This window comes from Chrysochloris asiatica, unplaced genomic scaffold, assembly GCF_000296735.1.
Source record: "Chrysochloris asiatica unplaced genomic scaffold, ChrAsi1.0 scaffold00026, whole genome shotgun sequence".
Taxonomy (NCBI): Eukaryota; Metazoa; Chordata; class Mammalia; order Afrosoricida; family Chrysochloridae; genus Chrysochloris; species Chrysochloris asiatica.
In genome coordinates, this window is record NW_006408544.1 from 15,477,617 (window position 1) to 15,502,363 (window position 24,747).

Genomic DNA, 24,747 nt, shown 5'->3' on the forward strand with positions numbered 1-24,747 from the left:
GCCACCCAGCTCTGCTTCCCTCCAGCCTCAGCATTTTCCATTCCCCACTGTGAGAGACAGACCTTTTTTTTTTTTTTTTTACAGATGGTCTCCAGTGAAAATTGTATCACTAAAAAGATGTATTTGATTTTTCATTTGGAAAGTTACATAAGAAGTGAAAATGAAGTGTGAGGAGTAAGGTAGCAGGTGTCTGAGCGACCTCCCAAAGCATCAATGCCTGAGATGCAGTCCCTGGACAGCCCCCAGATCCTCTGAAAGAAAGGTCTTCCCAGTACCCCAGGAAGCAGAGACCTTTCTGAAGTTTGGAAAATAATTTGACCTTTGGCATCATATCAGTACGGGTTAAAACAAAGCTTTACAGGTGGCTGGTTGTTGCGGGTGGTGGTGGGGGTTTGTTTTAGCCAACTAGATCCCATCGATGTATTTTTAAGGAAATGTAAACTGTTCACACATTCTCTTAAACATCACAGTGAAAAATAACAAGTACCCGTATGTGTGAGAGGGTAGGCAGAGAGCTCCACCTGCTCTGCCCTAGGCAAAGGCCCTTGGCACACTGGGGAAAATGCCAGCTTTGCTTCTGCATGGATACCCACGTAGTGCCAGCCCAGTGGAGCACCGGTGGGCCTGCAGGTAAAGCAGGGCAGGGAGAGGGTCTTTGAAATGCTTCTAGGAGCTCTGTCCAGCTGTCTTTGTCGTTGAGCCCAGGAGTGCTGTCAAAGCTACAAGGACACTGCTGAGATCATGGCTCTGCTGCCAGTTTCTAGGGAAGACTTGGCTTGGAGCATGGCTGCCTGGATTCGAAAATGGGTCCTTGACTCCATGGAGTAGTTTTTGTAGTTTTGCCTGGAAGAAAGCAGAGAATGGGACATGTGCAATGATGCCAGGAACTCCTTTTCCTTCCATCTGCGCTGTGGAAACCCACCAGCCAAGGAAGGCTCTTACAGATTCAGCCCCCATCCAAAGAACAGATGGGCCTGACAGTGGAAGGATTTCTAGAGAGGGTGTGTGACCCCTCAGCCCTCTGGAAACACTCTCCTTCCGTCCTGCTGAGGCTTCAAGCTTGAGGGGCTGCTTTAGGGAGTAGGTCTCTGGGCTAGAAAGCAGGCAATGTGCATCCTAACACCAGCCCTGCAGCTGGCGTGACCCTGGGCAAGTCACTTCCTCCCTATGGGATGTCAATTCCTCATCAGTAAATGGAAGGAAATGGCTGCACCCCACCGCTGGATTATCACATACCCCGCATCTGGACTGCTCTTGTAAGCAATCTCATTCACTGCTGCCTGGGCCCCTCTGCTGGCAGCCAGCTGGGGGATGCTCCTGAGTTCAGGAGGGAGCAGAGGGCAGGGTGAGGCAACCTAAGTCTTACTTGGCAGTTTCCAAGAGTTTGACGGCCTCTTCATTTCTGCTTTGTTCCATAAACAACAGGGCCAGCTCCAGCAGGGCATTTGGGATCAGGTAATGGTCATATTTAATCTTCTTTTCACTGCAGAACAAAGGAGGATATGGCTCATAGGCATGGAAATGTCCTTGAAGTGCCTCCTCACTCCAGAATGGAAGGACCCCACTGAGTGCTCAGGTGAGGCCTTCCTGATCGGAATTCCAACTTTGGGAGGTCCCACTACCTCGTCTGCAGCAGACCCTTCCAGTCCTCTGCATGTGGGACCCCAACTCCTGGACAACTATGGTTCTGTCATGTCCTTGGTCCACTCCCACCTTCACCCCTCATCCTCCACGCTGCCTGGAAACATTCTTTTAAAACCCAAATCTGTCAGGCACTCCCCTGCCCAAGTGGCCTTTCCTGGCTTTCTGTTTATAAGGACCAAACATCAGGGGTCTTCAGAGGCTAGCCTCCTTGCTTCATCTTCAGTTCTTCCCCTCTAACTTCAGATGGGAAAGACCTAATTCCTGTCACCCAGCCAGCTTTCTTTCCTGTGTCCCAGCATTTACACACACTCTGCCACTTAAAACTCTCTCTTTGCTTTCTCTTCTTGATTGCTGTTGTCAAGTAGGTTCTAACTCATAGCAACCTTGTATAGGGTTTTCCAATGAGCAGCTGGTGAGTTTGAACTGCCGACCTTGTGGTTCACAGTCCAATGCTGATCCTACAGTGCCACACTAGGAGTCCCAAAGTCAGCTGTCACCTCCAGGAAGCCTTTCCTGGCTTCTTCCATCAGGGTTAGTTTCCTCCACAGGGCCCCCACTGCCCTCTGCTTCCCTCTAGCACAGCTTCAACTGGCACAGTGGGCTAGGTGTTGGGCTGCTAACCACAAGCTCAGCAGTTCAAATCCACCAGCCGCTCAGGAGAAGATGAGGCTGTCTGCTCCCCTAAAGTCTCGGAAACCCTGAAAAGCAGTTCTTCTCTGTCCTATAGTGTCACTGGGAGGTGGCCTCATCTAGGTGGCAGTGGGTTTTAGAACTCTTCCTGTGTAACATTTGAGCTCCCCAAGGCCAGGGGCAGGGCCAAGGCCACTGCATTACAAACTCCAGGGGCAACCCCCTGGGAGCTGGGTCTGAACCCTATGTGCCCTCTGTGTCCAGCATGGGCACTCGTGCCTGTGTGGTGATCAGTGGAAGGCTAGGGTCGGGTTGGAGGTGGGTGTGGGGATGGAGATGCCCTCAGCATTCTACCAGAGAGCACTGGTGCCCACGCAGAGGCACTTACTTGGCAGGTATGCTCCTGAAATTTTCCTCGGCCTCCTGGATACGGTCCAAGTATTTCAGACACAGGCCTTTCAGCAGTCTCACCAGGCATTCGTCATCCACTGAGTACTCGTGCTCTGAAAATAGGGGTGGTGAGGGAAGAGGACAGGCTTCTTAATTCTTCACTTGTTCATTACTGCAGCAGTTGCTACACTGAACATGGCTTGGAGATGACTGAGAACACATCCAGGAAGGATGACAGAGTCTCAGACAATAGCAATGCAGTGAGCTCAGGACTAGCCAAGGGGAGCCCATGTCTTGTGGGAGTCCAGAGGAGGCCCTGGTCCTAACGGGGAGCTGACATTGAAGAAGAGGCTACAAAAACAGGGCAGGTAGAGAAGTAGGGGGTGGGTATTTTGGGCAGAGGGAACCTCAAACTGTTAAGAACTGAAGTCAGACCCAGCCTGGTAGCTTTAAAAGGCAGTCACCTGGGCCCTTCCGCAGTGTCTCCTCAGCCTGGGTAAGAACCTCGAGTATTCCCTCCGTGAGTTCTCGCTGTTTCCCAAGGACAGCATAGCCATTCCAGACATACATCATTTCCTAAGGGCAGGGAGTTAGTCAGGCCTAGGACTTCCCCATACAATGGGACTGTCTGCGAAGGCAGCTCTTTCTGTTTGAAGGTTATCCAAAGTCCACTCCCCCACCCACCCCTCCACCTCCACCTCCAGAGGGCAACAATTCCATCATCTCGCCCCTCCTCAGCCTCAAAGCCCCTCACAGAAGATTGGTATCACAGATGGTAAAGTGAAACCCTCTCAGGCCCCTGAGGCATGAAAATCTTGCCCCATTTTAGCTTTCAGCTGATCCCACAAGCCTAGCCTGAGGTACAAGGCTAGTCAAGACCCGCTACCCACCAGAGCTGGGATTGGCAATGAGACAGGGTTGGGAGAGAGGTAGCGTCGGGCCTTCCGGATAGCAAACTTCTCTGTGGGTAGGGACTTTCCAGCAATCTTGAGCTTCAGGCCTGGCACAGCTCTGTGACAGAGATGGGGAGGGTGGGCAGATGACAAGAGAAAGCAAGAGAGACCTAAGGGTGACCTGCCTTCCTGGCCTCTGCTTGACCCCTCTCTGAACCTTGTTTCCCCATCTATATGATGACAATATTGAACTCTAATGAACTTCCTAGTCAGAAACAGCTTGTGAGTATGGTCTTACTTCACAGTCTTGCACCAAGGCCTGATCACTTCCTGTGAGTAGGCAAGGGGAGCCTCCACACTAGGAGTAGGGGTAAGAACATACCCAAATGCACCCAGGCCTGTTCTGCCTTGTCTGTCCTCCATTCCAGTGGCCCCGGGGAGACCATCCCCAGAAAAGGGCTGGAACTTGTCTGATACTGCACAGATCAAACCCTTAATGAGCTGTGGCCTCCTCTGATGTTTCAAGTACAAGCAAAATGTGTGACCTCACCTGGGGTCTCACCCACCTGGCTCCATCACACCCTCCAATTTCTGTCACAGCCACTGGGTGTGCTGGGCCTCAGGCTTGAGCCACCCAGGCCCCAACCCACTTATTAACTGTGCAATCTCTCTGGGCCTCAGTTTTCTCATCTCTAAAATAGAGCTAATGATGCCAACCCTCACAGGTTTCTTGGAAGAGTTCTATGAGACGGAGACAGGGAGTTCCTGGCATATAGCCTGTAAACACTCCATTATTGTGACAAGAGCACCTCAGGAAGCTCAGGTTACATCACTTCTAAGTATGAGAAGTTGGGGCCAGCCTTCCCTATGACTAAAGGCTTCAGGCCCCTCCCTCAGTCGGCCAAGGCTGAGCAGTCTCTAGAAGATTCCTGCTCTGACAGTCTTCTCAGGAAGCAAATATGGTGGCACAGATGAGAATAAAAAGAGCCACCATTTAGTGGGCAGAGGACTAGACTCCAGATTCTATTCCAAGGTCTTTAGTTCATTCTCAAAACAAAGTCATTATTCCCATTGTATAGATGCAGAAACTGTCCAAAGTGATACAGCTAAGATGTGGCAGAGGTTGGATTTCATCCTGTTTCTTTGATCCCAACTTTTGGGCTTTCTACTGAGCATCTCTGAATTTGCTAGTTAACCCAGCAGAGTGGCAAAGGCCTTCCCCTTCTGGACTTCCGTGTCCACCCCTGTCCTTCTCTCTCCTACAGATGAAGAGACTCACTGGAGAGGATGCTGACAAAACCACTTTGTCAAAGAAACCTCAGAACAGAATCCAAGGGCTCTAATAACAGTAACAGCAGCAGTGTGGGATGGGAATGAACAATACTAGAGGAAGGTCGGGGGGAGTTTGGGGCCAGGGGAGATGGCTACCCACCACCCCCTCCCTGGTAGCCACAGCTCAGGATGTCCACAGCTGAGGTCTGCAAGTGGAGTATGATAGTGGAACCTACCTAAACAGCTCCACTTCATCATCCCCAAATGGCTTGTAGTCCTCCTCCCCAAACATGCTGAGGTAGGCGGCCTTCATGTAGATGTAGGTGGCCTGTGCGAGACACAGCAGCATCCAGGTGTGAGCAACCTTCCCTCCCTCCCATCACAGCCCTGGGCTGGCACAAGTGCCTCATCTAGACCTCACAATGGCCAGCACAGTTAGCTAACCTTTCCCCTGGATCTCAAGAGAGAACTCAAGGATGAAGAAGCTGAAGACACGTGAGACATTTTAAGTGGTGGGAACTGGGAGTTAAATACAGGATGGCCTTGTGTGAAAGCACCTGCCATCTCCACTCTGAAGAACAGGAGAGAAGGACCCAAGCAAGTTATAGAGGCAGAATGTGCTGAGGATGGAATGGAGACAGAGACAGGAAGAGTGCTCACAGCAGCAAGTGCTTCTGGGAAGAGGTAGCTTCAGAGTTGACCCTTGAAGGACAATGAGAAGATGCAGAGGAATCAGAGAAGAAGGTCTTCCCAGCAAGGGGGAAAGCTAGAGTAAAGTTGTGGATAGGATGTGTGTGGGAAGGGCGCAAATAGGTATCAAGACACATAGGAAGCTTGAGGTATGAGGTCAGAAAGGCCTGGCTCAGAATCCCATGGTACCTTACTGTGTATGCTGGGCATTTTATATGCATCTCCTTGCTTAATCCCAAAGATGACAGGAAACAATTGAGCCCTGTCTCTGCTCCTTGTGAGCTGGGAGTTGATCCCAGGTTTGTGTAGCTTCCAGCCAAGGAATTGACTACTGGGTCCACAGCCACTCCTGACAGGAAAGATGAGGCTATGCAAGAGGCACCCCCTCCAAGAGATTCATCTCTAAATGCTACCCCAGTCCCCAGGATCCCTTGATGGTACAAATGGTCAGCTGCTAGCCCACAGGCTGGTGGTCCTAGTCCTCAAAGAGATGGTGCAGAAGAAAGGTCTGATGATCTATTCTTGAAAAACCAGCCATTGAAAACCATGTGGAGCACAGCTGTACGCTGATACAAATGGGATTGCCAGGAGTTGGAATTCACCAGAGGGCAATTGGGCTTCCTCAGACTCGCCAGGAGCCTATCTCTGTGCTGCCCTCCAGTGGCCATGTCTTGAACCACAGCTGCTTTCTCCTGGTCTGCAGCCAAAAAACTACCTGCCAGAGGCCAAGAAACAAACAGAGACGGTGGAGGAGGGGAGGGAGCAGAGCATCCTGGAGTCTAGTCTAGAAGGTGGAAAGCAGTCTTATCAGGCAGCCCCAGCCCCAGGTCTCCTCCCAGTTCCCTTTACAAAATGAGGAATGGCTGGTCTGTGGAGTGCGGTGGGGAGAATCTCCCTTCACCAAAACCTGTTCCCCATCCCATCTTCATCCTCCCCACAGCCCTGGAAGAATCCTGTTGTCACCCTTGCCTTCCTGCTTCCCTACCCCAACACTGAGTGTCTACATCCTGATGACTCGCCCTCCTCTCTAGTTCTGGAATCCCACTGCCCGCACCCCAATTATCGCAGCAGCTGCTCCACATTGCTACTGCCTTGGTCCATGATGCCATCACCTCTCCCGGTGGTAGTCTAACAGGTCTCCCCGCTCCCACTCCCACCTGCAAGCCCATTCTCACGGAAGCTCTCATCTTGTTTAAGGCACACCATGTCAATCTCTTCTCAAAATCTTCTGATGATACACCATCACACTGAGGATACAACCCAAGCTTCCTGCTGTGGCCTGCGAGGTCCTGCCCATTCTTCTCTCCAGCTTCCTCTCTGACCATTGTCCCTCACTCATGACACTCCAGTCACACAGGCGTGCGTGCTGTTCCCGGGACACCGGCCCCAATCTACTGTCTCATCTGCCTGGACCACTCTTCTTTAGATAGCCAAGTGGCTAACTCTTCACGTCATCCTGGTACCTTCTCAGACACGCCTCCCCTACCTGCTCCCATCACGTGTCACATCCTTACTTTTCACTTGGAAGAGCCTGTCATTATATGATCCTGTACATCTAGCTATTTAGGTGCTTCCCATTACATTCCCTGGCCTAGAACAGTACCTGAAATATGGTGTGTCCAGTCACATAGGCATAAGTTCTATACCACCAACCTGAACCACACATGTTCAAGGACTTCTCACTGTCAGAGTAAAGCTGTAGCAGCCACTTGGGGGCCCTCCATGCCCTCTTTAGACTCTTTACTGACTCACCTCCACCATTTACTCCCCAAACTCCACCCAGGCCTTTTCTGCACTACTCCCTTGACCTGGGATGCTATTGTCCCTTTTCTGCCTGGCTCAGACTTTCCAGACCCAAACTCCCTCTAAAAGATTTTCCCAGGGGCCCCCAGACAGGTTGCTCTCTACTGAGCTACCAGGAGTTCAGATGAGTGCAGGGGCCTAGAGCTGTGAGACCCACAGACATCCTAGAGATCCAAGGGTGCCATGGGAGCCACCTCCCCTGATGGGAGTTCTGTTTCCACTGGGCTATTTAGCCTTGTCCCACCAATATTCATTTTTCTATATTAATCTGCCAGGATCTGAGCTAAGACAGACAGCTGTAGCTCTGAGGAGGAAGGGTCCCCCTGGGGTTCCTATGCTTTCCATTCCTTGACCCCAGTGATACAGAACCTCCTGGCAGCACCTGAGCCTCTGAGTGTTTGCTCTTGTTGCTCTCTCTGCTTGGAGTGACCCTTACTCCCTCCACTCCACCATGTAACTCCCCCTCCTCCAGGACTCAGCTCAACCATCTCCTCTTCCAGAAGCCTGCCTTACCCCCAGGACTGCCTCGGAGCTTCCCTTGCACTGACGACACTGTTGTCAGCAGCTGGTAACTGGCCATGTCAGTCCCAGGGCCCCTGCTGGAAGGTTACCACAGGGATGACTGCTAACAATCCAGGCAGAGGGTGACACCGTCAGAGTGCGGCGCATATGGCAGTAACCACAGGCTCGACTCTCTCTCTACAGGTTGGTGGACGCTGCAGACAAGTGCTGGAGTGTAGCCATGAAAGAGACTCCCAAACGTGGATTGCTACAACACTTAATTTCTCAGAAAATCCTGAATGTTGTGGACAGAGAGGACTATCTCCCTTCCCCTCCCCCACCCCCTAAGTCACATACATAGTGAGCTGGAACTCACAGCCAAGTCCTCATATCCAACAACTAGCAGGCCTGGCCCTCCCACTGCCCCTCACAGCAGCTGGTAGGCCACCCAGGCCTCCTCTGGCCCATGTATGTGGACCCAGCTGCCCACCTCACTCCACAGTAAGCCTTCCATAAGCCTCTTTAGGCTCAGAAGATTCCCTGGGGCTTTGTTCGTGTTGGGAGGCTGGCCCACAAAGGCTGGGCCTGAAGAAACACCTTCAACTGCTAGCAGAGTGATCTCAGGGCAAGTGGGGCTGCCTTGGGAGGGCTTAAGGAAAAGGGAAAAGGCTGAGGCCTTTGAATCACACAGAACCTGTCTTTAAATCCAACTTCCGTGTGGTCTAGGAAGCCACATAGCCATTCCTAGGCTTAGTGTTCCTCATGTGCCCACCTGGCTGAGTGTGGTGTGGAGGAACGGCAAGTGTGAGGCACACAGGAGGAACTCATTAAAAGACTGCTCCCTACCCTGAGACTAGAAGAGCTTGGAGGGCCCACGTACCTCTACCAACTGCTTTGAAAGGGATCACATAACAAAGTCCTGGATAGGGTGGGAGAAAAATGTGGAACAAAATTCAAAGATGAAAAAGACCAGGCGTACTAGTCTGGTAACAATTGGTGGAACTCTTAAGACCATGACCCTTAGTCACCCTTGTTGTTTCTGTGAAGCGCCGTGGAGTTGGTTCCAACTTGTAGCGACCCTGCATAGAGTCTCTAAGGAGCGGCTGGTGGGTTTGAACCACCAACCTTGCAGTCCAAGCTGACCTTGTTGATCCCACAGCACTATAGATCTGGAAATGAACTCACCTCCTTGGCTCAATTTTCAGTCAAGCTAACACTAGTGAGGCCTGCATACCTTAGAATAATCAACCATTTGAAATTTTTTTTAAAAAAGGAAGCATGTACCGAAGGACAGAGTTCAGAAGGGTTAGGAAAGAATGAGGAGTGGAAACAGGAAACACAGGAAGTGGGATAAGTGATATTACATTGTGGAGATAGCAGTCAGTGAGAAGAAACAAAATGTGCGTGAACTGTTGAATGTAAAACTGATGATCTGCTCTGTAAACCTTCACCCAATTCACCTTAAAAAAATTTTTTTAAAAATATAAAGTGAGAGAGGTTAAAAAAAAAGATGAAGAACAACAACAAAAAAAACTGCTCCCTGCTCCCTTACCCATCCTCTCCCATCCTAGACCCAGAGAATTCCCCTTCAACTTGATTCCCAGCCAGGGGTCCTGAAAAGGGATTCTGTGCAGAGGTGGGGGTGGGATAAGGAAGAAGACTAGATACAGATGACAAACAGGACCCTAGACACATATCTGCTCAGGTCAGTGCAAATGACTACATGCAGTGCTGTGTGGAGAAGGCATCAAAGGTAGCCAGGCTCATGGGAAAGAGCTCCAAGATTGATTCTCAATGTCTGTTGTGGGCAAGGGATAAAGTAACTGAGACACATCTGCTATGTATTAGGCCGGCACCGGATTAGATGACTTCTGATGTCTATTATCCTAAGACTCTGGATTATCATTATTTTTCTGTGCTATCATTATTATGGTATGTTGCTGGTATGGGGGCTGTCAAGTCAATTCTGACTCAAAGCCACCGCATGTGACAAAGTAGAGGGTTTTCTAGGCAGAAATCAATAAGGAAGCAGATTGCTAGATCTTTCTTTGAAGATTGGCTGTCAACTTTTAGGTTATTAGCAGCCGAGTGTTTAACCAGGACTCCTAACTATGATATAAACCAAACCAAAACTGTTGTCATTGAGTTCATTCCAACTCTTAACGACGCTGTAGGGCAGAATTGCCCCATATGGTTTCCATTTTATAATTTTTAGTGATGCAGATTGCCACATCTTCCTCCCGTGGAGAGGCTAGTGGGCTCAAACCAATGACTTTCCAGTTAGCAGCTGAGCGCTTTACCACTGTACCACCAAGACTCCTTTAGTTATGGTAGAACGACTCCTATTTATTGATTCAACATTGAGCTTGTGAAGTTCTAAGTTTTCATCTATGCTGGGTATCTATTTTGTTTTCTGGCTATGTGGCATCTCTGTGTGGCACTGTAGGATTAGCACTGGACTACAAACCACAAGGTCGACAGTTCAAACCCATCAGCTGCTCCTCAGAAACCCTAAATAGGGTTGCTATGAGTCGGAACCAAGTTGACGGCAATTAACAACAACAACTACAAATACACACACAGAAGTCCTGTTGTAGTGCTGTAGGATAAGCACCGAACTGCTAAACACAAGGTCAGCAGTTCAAACCCATTAGCTGTTCCTCAGAAACCCTATACAGGGTCACCATGAGTTAGAACCAACTCAACAGCACTTAACAACAACAACAAATATAGACACATACTTTTTTTGGTTACATCACTTCATTTTTCTTCTTTACTCTCAGTCACAAAGAATGTTATCGCCCTCGAGGTTTCCAGGCAGACCTCTGAGGCTCAATCCTGGGACTTTGGTTAAAACCTGCTTATAAAGATGTCACCAAGGAAAGCAAGGCCACAGATGGAAAGGCCAAGGCCAGGTGACGTCATTGGAATTTCTGGATCCAATGAGCCTTTTGTGTTTTAAAACTTCACAGTCCTACAGTGGTTACTAGATACACTTACATTTTAATCAATTGATTTAAATGCAGTTACTTTAAGGGAATTTACATTAAAAATTCAGTTTCTCCTTTGCATTAGCCACATTTCAAGTGCTCTTTGTGCAAATATGGCTAGTGGCCGCCCATATTGGATGATAAAAACAGAACATTTCCATCATAACAGAAAGTTCTGCTGGCCAGCACTAGCCTAGGCATGTGAGCCGTGTGTCTGACTGACACATAGTAGTTCTAAACTTTCTCTGCTCCTCAGCGTCTTCAGCACCTTCCAGCCCTGAGTCCTGTTAGAATTTTTGGTTCTGTTTCAATTCCAGCTGACCCCTATGTTCAGTTAGAGCCTTGGACCTTGATCTGGGGACCTGTGGTCAGTCCAGGTCAGTCCAGGCCCCCAGTGCCCCCCCAACATGTGATGTTGGCCCACCTTGGACCAGGAGTTCTCCTTGCTGAGCAGGTCGGCATAGAAGTAGGCCATCTTCCACTGACCCTTGTAGGTGAAGCACCACATCAGCTCCCAGTAGCACATGTGGTGGAATTGTTTCCAGTGTTGCTGGGCCTCACAGCACTCCTCAAACCGCCGGATAGCCTGCAGGCACAACTGCTCAACTCCTTGGTGGGTGCCCCCCTGGCCTCTTCCCATAGCAGGCTTCTCCAGAGCATGGTGGTCCAGCCCTGTGCCAGGCTCACATGGGGGTAGAAGACCCAGGAGATCTGGCCTCCAGCACTGGTTCTGCACCCTAAGTTGTACGTGACCTTGGGTAATAATACTCCCCTTCTCTGGTACTATGGTTTCAGTCACAAAACATGGATAAAATGGAGGGATAGCAGGTAGTGGAAAATATCAATATTATAATGATATAATAATGTTTGCACCTCAGAATAAACTCTAAGGATTCCAGTAACTTCCATGAAGCTGCCTGGGTTTGGGGCATTTGTTCTACCTGAAGAATCACAGCTAGGGCCAGATAGACACCCCAGAATGGGGAGACATTATAGAATCTGTCCTGGACCTTGGCTTAGTGCTGGGGTCTCTTCCAGGATCATGACCCTCCCCATCTCAAACACCTTCTTTGGCTCCCTACCACCTGTGAAATCCACACTCCTCATCCAGGCTTTCAAGGTCTCCCAGCTTGGGCCCCATCCTCACCACTCTACTGACCAGGTCACTGAGTCCTAACAGAAAGGGTCTTATCCCACCTCTTGGCCTTATTCCAGCACCTCCCTCTGTTAGGAGTACTTTTTATCCCTCCATCTCCCTACCAAAATCCTAGTCTCTTCTCAGACTGCCTCACTTGGAAGGGCCTCTCTACCCCTGCTCTCTCACTGGCTGTCCCTTGGGCTCTCTTTCCAGCTTGCTCAGTCCCTGAGGTATGCCTGCATGTGTCTCACTTCCCAACAGCCTAGACTCTACCATCTGAGTCCCCAGAGCTCCCACCACTTACTGCATCAATGTTGCCTTTAATGGCTTCAATCCGCCCTGCGAAGAACAAGAAGATGGCGCCCTGCAAGGATATGATGTGGGTGGGTCATGTGAATCAGTGTGGGTCCCAGGGGACTTGTCCAGCAGGGATGGGGCTCACCTTAGGATAGCGCTTCAGGTAAGGCTTCAAGAGCTTCTCTGCCTCCTCAATGTTGACATTTCCTGTACCTGCAGGAGTGGGGAATGGGAGGGGGACACAGCATAGGTCCTTGATCCTCCCAGCCTCCATTTTCCCCTCTGTGAACTGGGAATAATAAGACTTTCTACCTCCAGGGCAACGTGAGAAGTAAATAAGATAGTGCAGCTATCATCCTGATGTATCCCAGGAGCCCTTGCTACATCCATAACCACAAGGCGCTGCCTACAGCAGCCTCAAAAGCACTAGAAAGCAGGCACAACCATCTCTATTTCACAAATGAGAAAACTGATCTGGAACCCCGTCATACCAGGTAAACAGGCCCCAGGACAGTTGAGCGTTTGTGCTGTCTCTGGTTTTAGAGCCACCCTTCAGCCCCTCATTGCTGCACCCCAGCTCTCAGAGCTGACTGACCAGGGGCCCAGCGGAGCTCCTACCGAGCACAAAGGTGAGGAAGGTGTGGTAGCAGAGGAGCAGCATGACGCAGAGCACTGCGCGGAAGCTGTGTTCCGACGCACCCTCCTCCAGCTGCAGCAGTCCGTAGTCCTGGGGGCAAAGGGACGAGGCTGAGGACACCCACCCAGGGGTCATAGAGGAGCAGCCATGGGGGCAGGGTGGGAGAACACTGGACCCAGTAACCAAAACCCAATTCCATGGCGTCGATGCTGACTCAATCATAAAGGACAGAGGAGAAGTGCTCCATAGGGTTTCTAAGGCTGAACAAAGCAGACGGCCACATGGTTCTCCAGCACTGCGGCTAGTGGGTTTGAACTGCCAACCTTTTGGTTCAGCTGAGTGCCATTAACCATTGCGCCACCACAGCTTCTTGCCCGTCTTCCTTTTCCTATGCCTGCTCCACCACTCTATGGATGGTCACTTAGCCCAGGGAGGAGTTGGTGGCCAGACAGCCACTTGTTTCCCTGCCTCCAGAGTATTTTATCTAAAACCCAAATCTCACCAGCCTGACTCCTGCTTCAAAAGCTACCCTGACTTCAGGACAAAAACAAAGGAGAGGAGGTGGAGGTCGTTCCCCTCCTCCCTCCTTCCCTGCCCTCTCCTCTTTGCCAAGTGGGCCACACTCTCCCACCTCTGGGAGTTCCCTCGTGCTGGTCCCTCCTGACATCTTCCAAAATCCTACTCATTTCCCAGGGGCTGTCTTAAGAAAACAAAACTAAAAAGAAACTTCTGAAGGTTCCTCTGGAGAGAAGCAACTTTGGCAGACCATGCAACCTGGCCAGGTTTCTTCAGATTGCATGGTCTTCATGTCATTTATTTTTATGATTACTTGCTTATCGTGCCAAATAAGATGGGCTTATCACATGCTTAAAGCAGTGGGCTTAAACTAATGATATTTCCTTTAAATTGAATAAAAATTATGAGTCATGTTAGAGGGAAAAACAGTATGTTAAGTAATAATACAGAAGTCTGTAGCAGTTTTGCCAAAAAAATAGAAGAAAAGAGGTAGGGCCTGGAAAATTGCAAGTCTGGGAAACATCCAGTCTTCTAACTTTACCAAGAAGAGGCCCAGGGGAAGGCAGGACTTGGTCAGGGTCACAGAGAAGGGGCTGAGACTGGACTGGCCCAGGTCGCCTGACTTCTAGAGCAATGCTGCTTGCCCTACACCAGTTCTCCTCCATTGGCAAAGGTTCTGATTCTCCCGTCTCCTCCACCCCCAGTCTGCACAGCCCAATGCTCAGTACGGACTGCCCTGCACATCTCTCAGATGATGTGGCAACACCAGAAAATGGGCCAGGGAAAGGGACACCTGTCAGATTCACAGACTGTGACTGCAACACTGCGTGGAGCTGCTCTTCCCAGCCACTCTTGCTTCAAGAGTCTCTCCACTCTGGCCCCATTTGACAGGAGAAGAAACAGGCCCGGAGAGATTAGGGCTTTGTCCAGGTTCACTTAGTGAGCAGAGCTGAGCCAAGACTGGCTCACAGGCCCCATGACACTTCCTATTCATTCAGGACACCCCAGTTCCAGTCTTGGGCTGAGAGGAGGCGGTGCTTACCTTATTTCCTGAAAATCCTACGAACTCCAGAAGCCGCAGGATCCTAGTAGGAAGCATGGACAGTGTCTACAGGAACAGAGGCAGGTGGGCATGAGATGGGGCAGGAGTTGGCCCTCTGGCTCTCCAAAGCCCCCAGAGTCCTGGGAGTAATTCTAGAGGACACAGGGCTTTCTGCCTTGCAAACTTCCCACTTCACATATGAGGAAACCAGAGGCCAGCACAGGGCGGACACCCCACCCCAAGACCTGCTGTTCTTTGAACAGGCTTCTTTTACATGGAGGTCAGTCAGAGAACCACCCCAACTCACACTTTGGAGAGGCCCGTGTTCACCTCGGGCCCCAAACCAAAACACCACTGCCATTAAGTAGATTCTGGCTCACAGTGACCCTTATAGGACAGAGGAGGCCTGCTCCCTAGCGTTTCGGAAGCTATAACTCATCATAGAAGCAGACAGCTTCATCTTTCTCCCTCAGAGTAACCAGTGGGTTGGAACCACTGACCAATGCTTAACCCACAATGCCACCAGGGTTTCTGTTCACCTAGGGCAAGGGTTCTAAGTCATCCAGGAGCAGCTCTTTCTCCCAAGAGCAGGTTGTTTCAATTTACCAACCTGACTTGGGAAGTAATGCATAGAACGGACTCTCTTGAGCTGACTCCAGCACACAAGGCTGGTTCGTTTCCGGGCCCGGTGCCCAGTGCCCAGTGCAGGGTCAGGCACAGGAGTCCTCAGCAGAGCGCACACGTGCTCAGCGCTGTTCACGCAGAAATGCGGGAGGAGGCACCACTCCTACTCACCAAGTTGAAGGCTCCCACACCGAGCTTCACTCCTCCTACAAAGTGCCTGTGGTTCTCTCCCTTGCAGTACTGCGAGGACTGGACCAGGCTGTCCAGCTCCCTGTGGACAGAAATGGTCCAAGTTCAGCTCCATCTCCCCAACTTACCCCAAAACCCAGCAGCGGGTCTGTACCCCTTTGGCACCAGGAAAGCTGACACTGAAGGATAGACACCAGTCCCACTTCCTACCGAGATGACATACTCCCTGGTCCTGAATTTCCAACACACCGCTGGACCCAAATCCAAGTACAGGATTCTGCTGCTGCTGCTGCTCTCACAAATGGTGGTCCTGTGTCTGCCCCCTAGCACACACACATGCACGCACACATGCACACATGCACACATATGCACTAAATTGTTCGTGCAGAATCTGTCTTATTTCCCCCAGCACAGAGTTGGACACATAGTATAAGAGCTAGAAGATGGAAGTACATAGAATTCCAGAAAATTGAGTTCCTGACTGTGCTGTCTCCAACCAGAACTCCCTAGCCCTTCACAGCAGCCGGTGAGGGAGCCCCATCACACCATGGCCGGTCCCACTCACTTATAGGTCTGGTAGCTGTTTCGGACTTTGATGCCGCCCTTGATGAAGCTCACCATGTTCTCATCCTACAGGAAGGAGACATGTTAAGAGCCAGGCCTGGGTGGGTAACCTAGGGTTGAGAAGGGTCAGACGAGTAGCTGGGTCCTGCCTGCCCTCCCTGTGCACAGTTCTGTGAGGCACCCTGTAGGGTCAGAGGTCAGCCAGATGAGGACTCACTACCTCTGGGATTTGAGATGAACTCTTATTTGCCAAAAACAAATTTTAAATGCCCACAGTTTGACCACAACCCATCTACCACCCCTGAACAATTTATACATAGCTGTGTTCTTGGAAAGGAGCCCTGTGGATTAGGTGTTGAATTGCTAACTTCAAGGCTGGCAGTTCAAACCCACCAGCCACTCCTCACGAGAAAGAAGAGACTGTCTGTTTCCATACAGATTTACAATCTTAGAAACCTTATTTAGGGTTGCTATGAATCAGAATCAACTCAGTGGTGGTAGGAATTTTTTTTTTTTTTTTTTTGGTTTGGAGGGGAGGCACAACTGAGCTAACAGGGAGGTGGGAAGGGCTAGCAGGGAGAAGGAATGCTCTTTTTGTGCTTTTTACAAAATGCAGGTATTTATCGGCTTGTAATTTAAAGCACCAATACCTACTGCCCAGCAGCCCCACTCCTGGGCATACACCCAAGAGGAACGGATGGGCATGGGCCATCAGAGCACCACCGTTCACAACAGCCAAGAACCAAAACAACCAAAATGGCCATCAACAGAATGCATACACAGTTGTGGCATATTCAGGAAAGGGAACAGTATGCAGCCACATCAGGCTGGGTGAAGAAAGCAAGTCCATGTGGCTTGATGCTGTATGGAGCTCAAAACCAACTAACCCTTAACATGAATAGGAAATACGAGGAAACCATTTTAAAAAAAAAAAGCATCACCGTTCCCATCAAGTAAATTCTGACTCGCAGATACCCTCCAAGGACAGAGTCCAACTGCCCCCTAGGGTTCCCAGGACTGTAAGTCTTTATGGAAGCAGACTGCCATATCTTTGTCCCACAGAGAAGCCAGTGATTTGAACTGCCAACCTTGAAGTTAGCAGCCCAATGCTTAACCCACTGCATTGCCCAGGCTCCTATAAAGCACCATGTTGCTGTTGTTAAGTGACACTGAGTCAGTTCTCATAGGAACCCTGTATAGGGTTTTCAAGGCTGGAAATCTTTGTGGAAACAGAAAGCCTCATTTTTCTCCTGTGGAGCGGCTGGTGGGCTTAAACCACCAACCTTGTGGTTCAAAGCCCAGTGCTTCTTATACAGAGCCACTGCACTCTTTAAAAGAAGTATTGTTGTTGTTAAGAGTCATCGAGTCAGTTCTGACTCTTAGCAACCCTGTTTAGGGTTTCCGAGGAGTGGCTGGTAGATTTGAACCGCCGACCTTGTAGTTTAAACAGACCTTTTGGTCTAGTGCATTATCCTGCAGTGGTGATAAACACAAAATCCAGGTAGTAGTTTCCTCAGTGGAGAGATGCAGGGGAGGATGTGGGGAGGAACCCAGAAGGTGAGAAAAGTTGCCCCAGTTTTCTATACTCCAGTTTGGTAGGACTTGTGGGACTTTGTTTGTTGTTTGTGATAACATAATGAAAAACAAAATACAATATCATTTATGGTGAAATTATTGTAATGAGTAGTAAACCAAAAATTAAGATTTATCCATATTCTTGAAGTCCAAAAAGGCCTTAATAAAAAAAAAAAAAAAAAGAGCTAACAAAAATAAAGCACATCCGCACACTAAAATTAATATTCACCTCTCCACCCAAAGGCACACACATCATAATCATGTGTTATAATTATAACCCAGACCATTTTGGTAAAATCATAATGTGTTGGTTCTCCTAATTCACCAAACTTCCTGTTGTGTAGTGAGGAGAGAAGGCATGGATTCTGAGCTTGCTAGACCTGGATTCAAATCCCAGCTCTGCCACTTGCTAACCACATGAACTAGGGAAAGTGAATCCTTCCCTGTGTAGCTCCCCTTTGTAGATCTGTGAGATGAAGATTAAAGAATATATGTAAACATAACTAATTGCAAATGTCACAACTGTAAAGGTAGAAGTTCTATAACAAAAAGGGACAGTAGTTAATCTTACAGTCCAGAAACAGAGGACCCTAGGACCATCAAGGGAGAAGAGCATGAGCAGAATGTGGGACCCTATCCAGAAAAGCAGCAACACCAGAGATGGAGGCAGAGATACAGACATGGAGAGCAGGAGACTCATGGAAAGAGAGGGACTGAGTGTTGGTGGCCAGGAGGTAGGCTTGCAGAATGTGCCCTTTGATTATTTAAATGATTATATAACTCCTAAGTGTTTTTGTGTACATCCCCACCAAAAAAACAACAGAAGGAACAGAAGCAAATACTGTTGAATGATGATGCACAGAGGGGATTGTAATCATTGCAATGAAACAAAATACGATAGTATGAGCGCAAAACTAATGTTCTCCCATGTAAACTGTCATTCAAGTCACAATAAAAACTTAAAGGAAAAAGAATATGTACAAACGTCTGTACAAACAAACAGGCATGTAGTTTAGCTGGAGTGTAGGTAAAAGCCTTATACAGCATAGGTGCTGCAATGTTGTCATATACATCAAGTGTAAAGCAGGCTTTGTGATGATGCCTAGACCTCCCATGCCACCCATAACGGGCAAAGTAGCAGTCAGGGTGGAAGCATTATCCTGGTGACATGTGAGCACACACATCACCTCCCTCTGAAGCCTGGCCCAGGGGCCATGGGGCTGAGCCTCGGTGCATGCCTGAACAATCAGGGCTGGATCACGGTTCCTAAAGACCCTTCGGGCTTGGACATGGTAATGATCTTCTGCAATGCACTGGAGGGTCCTTACCTGCAGGAAGGTCAGAGCAGCTCTCTGCAGCAGGCATTCTGCATAGCAGACTTCAGCGTGGATTTCCTCTGTGGGGAGAAAACCAAATCCCTGCAGCCTCTGGGATCTTGGCAGGAGTCTTAGACCAAATTCTTCCCATCTCCCTTCCCAACAGGCAAAGGGAGGCTAAAACAGCACACGGGCCACTCCACCCTGCCTCCCACACTCATCTCTACCCCATTTCCCACTTGTCTACTGTCTGACTCCCTTGCCCTGTTCTCTTGTCCATTAAGCATCTCTGTAGATGTTGTCCACCCAGAACCTCCAAGCAGTGCTGAGCAAGGAGGCAGCACGGAACTGAATGAGTGCAGGAAAAAGATGCTATTAGGCAAGCCCAAGGGCTGTGGGAATAAGGAAAGGAAACCCAACACAACCCGGAGAATCAGGAAACACTTCCAGAAGAAAGGACATCTGAGTTGGGTCATTTGAGGTGAAGAAGAAATGGAAGGAAGCAGAAAGCGTTTTGTTGGCCGAGGCCCAGGGAAGCCAAAGTGGTCAGATGTCTGGGGACAAATGAGTCACAGATGGTGGCTGAAATGGGGGTGAGGTGGGAAGGGATTCGGGGGGCAGGGGAAGATGAGGCTCAGGAGCTCAGTTGTAAAAGGCCTGGATCAGTGGGGGAGGATTACAGACTTGGACTTGTTGGGAGGCAGCAGAGAGCCACAGACAGGAGGAGGGAAGTGGCGCTGCCATCAGACACATTGTTTGCACTAATACCCTCAAGGGCCTTCAGGTGGGTACAGCTGTTTGTCCCTGCACTGAAGAGCCCCAAGTTGCTCATGGTTGACCACTACCTCCAGTGTTTCCTGCCACAGAAGCTCATGACACAAAGACGCCTTCTAGGCTATGGCAGCCGGGGCCATCTCTTCCACATGTGTCAGCTTCTAAAACCACATTCCTCTCGGGGACACGCAGGCTCACTCAGCTAAATACATTCGGAACACCTAACCGCACACACAATTCTGGTCAGCCCTGGACCGAGCAGGAAAGCACATGGACCTTGCAGCGGCTTTTCACCACCTCGACTCCCAGGTTTTCCGTGGTAATGTTTTCAGGTAAGTGATTCATCTGCCCTCAACACCTTCCCCTGAGAGCCACTCCTTGAGAAGACCAGCAGCTAGCCCAGGCCCCCTTAGAGTTGACTGGGAGAATCACTGCCCCTTCCAGCCCTCCCTGGGCCTGAAGCTGGCCTTCACAGATGCCACACCTTCCGTGAAATGGTCCATGGTGGTGCGGTGCACCAGGCTGCTGAAGGAATCTGTAACGGAGGATTTCTTCCGGTGCCTAGAGAAGGAAGAGGGCTCAGGTCATTCGATGAGGGGGAACCAAGTGCAAGGTCACCTCACTTTTGGGAGACTTTTTAGGGAGGTACTGCTAGCAGAAAGAAACAGGGTTTGGGACCAGACAAAGAATGTTTGGAATTCTGGCAAGCAAAAAAAGAAAGTTTACTTGATTTCTCTGAGCTTCAATTTCCTTATTGGTAAAATAGAGACAGTGAACACCTGTATCAGTCACAGGCTGCTTTATATAATCAGTCCCCCAGTCTGTTGGTGTCGTTGGCAGCTCCCTATTGGACCCACTTTTGTACTCCTCTCCTTGGTTCATGTCTCCTTGTGCCCTACCTGGCCTACCACCCCTGTCCATGCAGGTCTTGGTGCCTTTTCACCATGCAAGATTCTCACCTGCTCAGAACGCTTTTGACTCTGCACTAGCCAAAGTGCAGAGCAACCCAGACTCTAAGGCCCATGGTTCTGAGCCCTCTCCTGGCTCAGCGATGGGACTTTCCAGTCACAGTGCACTCCTGGTTCTCTCCCATCTTGTCTTTGCTGTTGGCTAGTCCATCCTCCGGACCCAGCTCAGGCATCACCTCCAGGAAGTTTTTCCTGAGAGCTACCCAGCATTGAGATGTCACTCTCTGTGCCTGTCTCCCTGACCAGGTGGTGAGAGTTCTAGGGTGGCCTGGGTCTGACGAATGCCTGCGTTGCCAATGTCCAACATCAGGCCTGACCAGAGCAGGTGTGGGTGTGTGCTGAATGAATTCTAACACTACCTGTCATGAGCACACAAGGTCTGTGAGTTCATTCATGCATGGTGCTAATATGTGCTGAGCACCAGAGATGTACCAGGTCCTGTGCAGGTGTCTTCATTAAGTCCCCGCAACAACCCTAAGGCATACATACGAGGGGGCTTCAAAAAGTTCATGGAAAAAATGGAATTGAAAGAGAATTCAAAAAAAGTGACAGAGTCAGAATTCATTTTCTTCCAGCCAGACCTGGCCCCTAGAAGCCAACAAGACTCTTGAGGAGGTGCTGACAGGCACGGTTTTTGCTCAGGTACGTATCCGTAGTCCAGAGGAGCAGCACGAATAGAGAGAGTTTAGGCTCTGGGGTATGCCGTGGTGACAGAAGGATGGCCCCACACCCCTCAATCACCCTCTCATGCCCCTGACCTCTGACACAAGGACTGTGCCTCCTTCATCATGTTGCCAGCAAGCAGGATGTCCTGAGGGTCAAAGGTCATCATGGCCTGCATCTCCAGGATGGTGGCATATGTCAGTGAGTGGTACATGCTGTCCTTGGTTCTGCAGAAGAGAAGGGGCATGAGGTGATCCTCAAATGCCTAGAATTCCAGATATAGCTGGCCCTATGCCACTCACCTGCCTTCCCTGCCCCCATTCTACAGATGAGCAAACTGAGGTCTGAGGGGAAAGGCCCAAGCTCTGACTCTTTCACTGACACTCAAAAGACCTCCACTCCCATTCCCAACTCCTCCTCTTCATGCTGAGCGGCCCTAAGTGACCTTCCCACCTGAGTCTCAGTTTCTCACCTGCTTGGTTCAGTGTGGGGAGGGGTGGCAACAAGAAGTCTACTATGAGATTGAAAAAGGGATCAGCAGTATGTGGGCCTGAGGCCACCCTTCCTAGTGCCCAGACCCTGACTCTTGCCTTCTGCCCCAACCTGTCCCAGGTTAATTGTCTCCACCCCCAAGCCCACTCCTGCTGGCAGGAGTTGCAGGGACAGCCTTCCCGCTGACTGGCTACTGCCTGCAACTTTCTCTCCCATTGTCCTCTGGTGAAACCCAACCAGGGCTTCCACATACCATGAGACAATGCCCAAACCCACTGCCTGGCACCTGAGGCTTTGCAGGTCTTGCCCCTTCTGCTCCAGGACCTGGTCATACTGAACGTGTGGTTCCCCAGGCTTTGGCTCATGTTATTACCATAGCTTGAAATGCCTTTCCCTTCAACATCTCTTCACAGGACAACTAATTCATTGAGGCTTTCAAATGCCTCAAAGTCCACTGGGAATCAAGAGTTCTCTCCTCTAGGATTATGTGTCTATAAATAACACAGGCATGTGACATGTTGTTGTTAAGTACCGTGGAGTTAGTTCCAACTCGTAGTGACCCTGCACAGGGTTTCTGAGGCTGTAAATCTTTACGGGTGTAGAAAGTCTCATCTTTCTCCCATGGAACGGCTGGTAGTTTTGAATTGCCAACCTTGAGGTTAGCAGCCCGATTCGTAACCACTATGCTACCAGAGCTCCTCATTGTCGGTTTCAACTCATAGCACCACAGAATGAAACGCTGCCCAGCCCTGCACCATCCTCACAATTGTTGTTAAGTCTGAGCCCATTGTTTTGCCATTATGTCAATCCATCTCAATCTGTCATCTTTCTCGCTGACCCTCCACTTTACAAAAGCATGATGTCCTTCTTCAGAGACTGCTCTCTCCTGACAAAGTCTCGCATCCTGGCTTCTAAGGAGCATTCTGGCTGCACTTCTTCCAAGACATATTTGTTAATATTTTGGCAGTCCATATTTAAATACATCTATTCTTCTACAGTCTTCCTTTTTCATTGTCCAACTTTCACATACATATAAAGTGACTGAAATTATAAATACTTGGTTCCGGCTCACTTTGGTCCTCAGACTGATACATTTGCGCTTTAACACTTTAAAGAGGTCTTGTGTCATAGATTTGATTAATGCAATATACATAATTTGATTTCTTGCCTGCTCCGTCCATGAGCGTTGATTGTGGATCCAAGCAAAATGAAGTCTTTGACAACTTGAATCTTTTCTCCATTTGTCATGATTATTATTTGCTGGACCAATAGTGAGAATTTTCACTTTCTTTACATTCCATACTGAAGACTGTGTAGTCTTTGATCTTCATCAGTAAATATTTCAAGTTGTCTTGGCTTCCAGCAAGCAAGGTTATATCATCTGCACTTTGCAGGTTGTTAGTCTTACTGCAATCCTGATGCCATGTTATTCTCCATATAATCTATATTCTTGGATTATTTGCTCAGCATACAGATTGAATAAGTATGGTGAAGGATATGGTGAACCCTGGCACACACCTTTTCAGATTTTAAACCATGTTCTGTTTGAATGACTGTCTCTTGGTTTATGTACAGTTTCCTCACGAGCACAATTAAGTATTCTGGAATACTCATTCTTTGCAATGTTGTTCATAGTGTGTTATGATCCACACACTGAATGACTTTGCATAGTCAATAAAGCACAAGTACACATCTTTCTGGTATACTCTGCTTTCAGTCAAGAGCTCTCTGACATCAGCAATGATATCCCTAGTTCCACAGTTTGAATTTATGGCAGTTCCCTGTCAACGTGCTGCTATAATCATTTTTAAATTATCTTCAGCAAAAAATTTACTTGCATGTGCTATTAATATCATTCAATGATTTCCACATTCTGTTGGTTCACGTCTCTTTGGAATGGACATAAATATGGATCTCTTCCAATAGGTTGACCAGGTAGTTGTCTTCCAAATTTCTTGGCATAGAGGAGTGATGCAGCCTCCAATGCTGCGTCAGTTTGTTCAAAGATTTCAATTTGTATTCTGTCAATTCCTGGAGCCATGTCTTTTTGCCAAAGCCTTCAGTACAATTTGGACTTCTACCTTCAGTACCAGCAGCTCTTGATCATATTCTATATCTTGAAATGGTTGAACGTTAACCATTTCTTTTTGGTGCAGTGACTCTGTATTCCTTCCATCTTCTTTTGATGCTTCCTGCATCATTCAATATTTTGCCCATGAAATCCTTCAATAATTGCATTCTGAGCCTTGAATTTTTTCTTCAGTTCTTTCAGCTTGAGAAATTCTGAGTGTTCTTCCCTAGGTTTTCCAACTCCAGGTCTTTGCCATTTCATTGTAATATTTAGTCTTTTCAGGCTGCCCTTTGAAAATATCTGTTCAGCTCTTTTACTTCATTTCTTACATTAGCTTTAGCTTCCCTATGCCCAAGAACAAGTTTCAGAGTCTTTTCTGACATCCATTTTAGTCTTTTCTTTCCTTTTTAATGACTTTTTGCTTTCTTCATGTATGATGTTCCTGATGTCAACAATTCTTCTGGTCTTTGGTAATTGGTATCTAATGCAACAAATCTGTTCTTGAGATGGTGTCCAAATTCAGGTGGGATATATTCAAGGTCATATTTTGGCTCTGGTGGACTTCTTTCAATTTTCTTCAGCTTCAGCCTGAACTTGAATATGAGTAAAGCCTGTCCCTGGTCTTGTTTTGGCTTATACTGAGCTTCTCCAACATCTCTTCCCACAGATATAGTCAATTTGATTTCTGTTTATTTCAGCTGATGAGGTCCATGTGTATAGTTGCCTTTTATGTGATTGAAAAAAAAAAAAGGTAATTACAATGAATAAGTTGTTGTTGTTGTTGTTGTTGTTATGTGCCATCGAGTCGGTTCCAACCCATAGTGACCCTGTATAGGGTTTCTGAGGGTGTAAATCTTTACGGGAGTAGAAAGCCTCATCTTTCTCCCACAGAGCAGCTGGTAGTTTTGAACCACTGACCTTAAGGTTCGCAGCCCGATTCGTAACCACTACGCTACCAGAGCTCCTTGAAAAATTCTATCATGTGTTCTCCAGCATCATTTCTATCACAAAGGCCATATTTTCCAATTACTGAGCCTTCCTCATCTTCATTTCCAACTTTCACATTCC

General features: G+C 48.7%; 1 protein-coding gene across 1 annotated transcript in view; it reads right to left on the reverse strand.

Moving 5' to 3' along the window:
- Positions 1 to 390: 390 nt before the first annotated feature.
- Positions 391 to 24,747, reverse strand: part of TTC39A (tetratricopeptide repeat domain 39A) — a 51,148-nt gene continuing 26,791 nt past the window's right edge. The window contains exons 3-18 of the mRNA XM_006839755.1: positions 21,212 to 21,343; positions 19,970 to 20,046; positions 18,724 to 18,791; positions 15,822 to 15,886; positions 15,239 to 15,338; positions 14,444 to 14,509; positions 12,867 to 12,975; positions 12,394 to 12,461; positions 12,256 to 12,315; positions 11,238 to 11,399; positions 5,066 to 5,157; positions 3,555 to 3,675; positions 3,129 to 3,240; positions 2,663 to 2,777; positions 1,367 to 1,483; positions 391 to 843 (exon numbers count right to left, since the gene is read on the reverse strand). Coding sequence (XP_006839818.1) covers positions 720 to 843; positions 1,367 to 1,483; positions 2,663 to 2,777; positions 3,129 to 3,240; positions 3,555 to 3,675; positions 5,066 to 5,157; positions 11,238 to 11,399; positions 12,256 to 12,315; positions 12,394 to 12,461; positions 12,867 to 12,975; positions 14,444 to 14,509; positions 15,239 to 15,338; positions 15,822 to 15,886; positions 18,724 to 18,791; positions 19,970 to 20,046; positions 21,212 to 21,343 — 1,588 coding nt within the window. The 3' untranslated portion in view covers positions 391 to 719. The remainder of the gene's footprint in view (positions 844 to 1,366; positions 1,484 to 2,662; positions 2,778 to 3,128; positions 3,241 to 3,554; positions 3,676 to 5,065; positions 5,158 to 11,237; positions 11,400 to 12,255; positions 12,316 to 12,393; positions 12,462 to 12,866; positions 12,976 to 14,443; positions 14,510 to 15,238; positions 15,339 to 15,821; positions 15,887 to 18,723; positions 18,792 to 19,969; positions 20,047 to 21,211; positions 21,344 to 24,747) is intronic.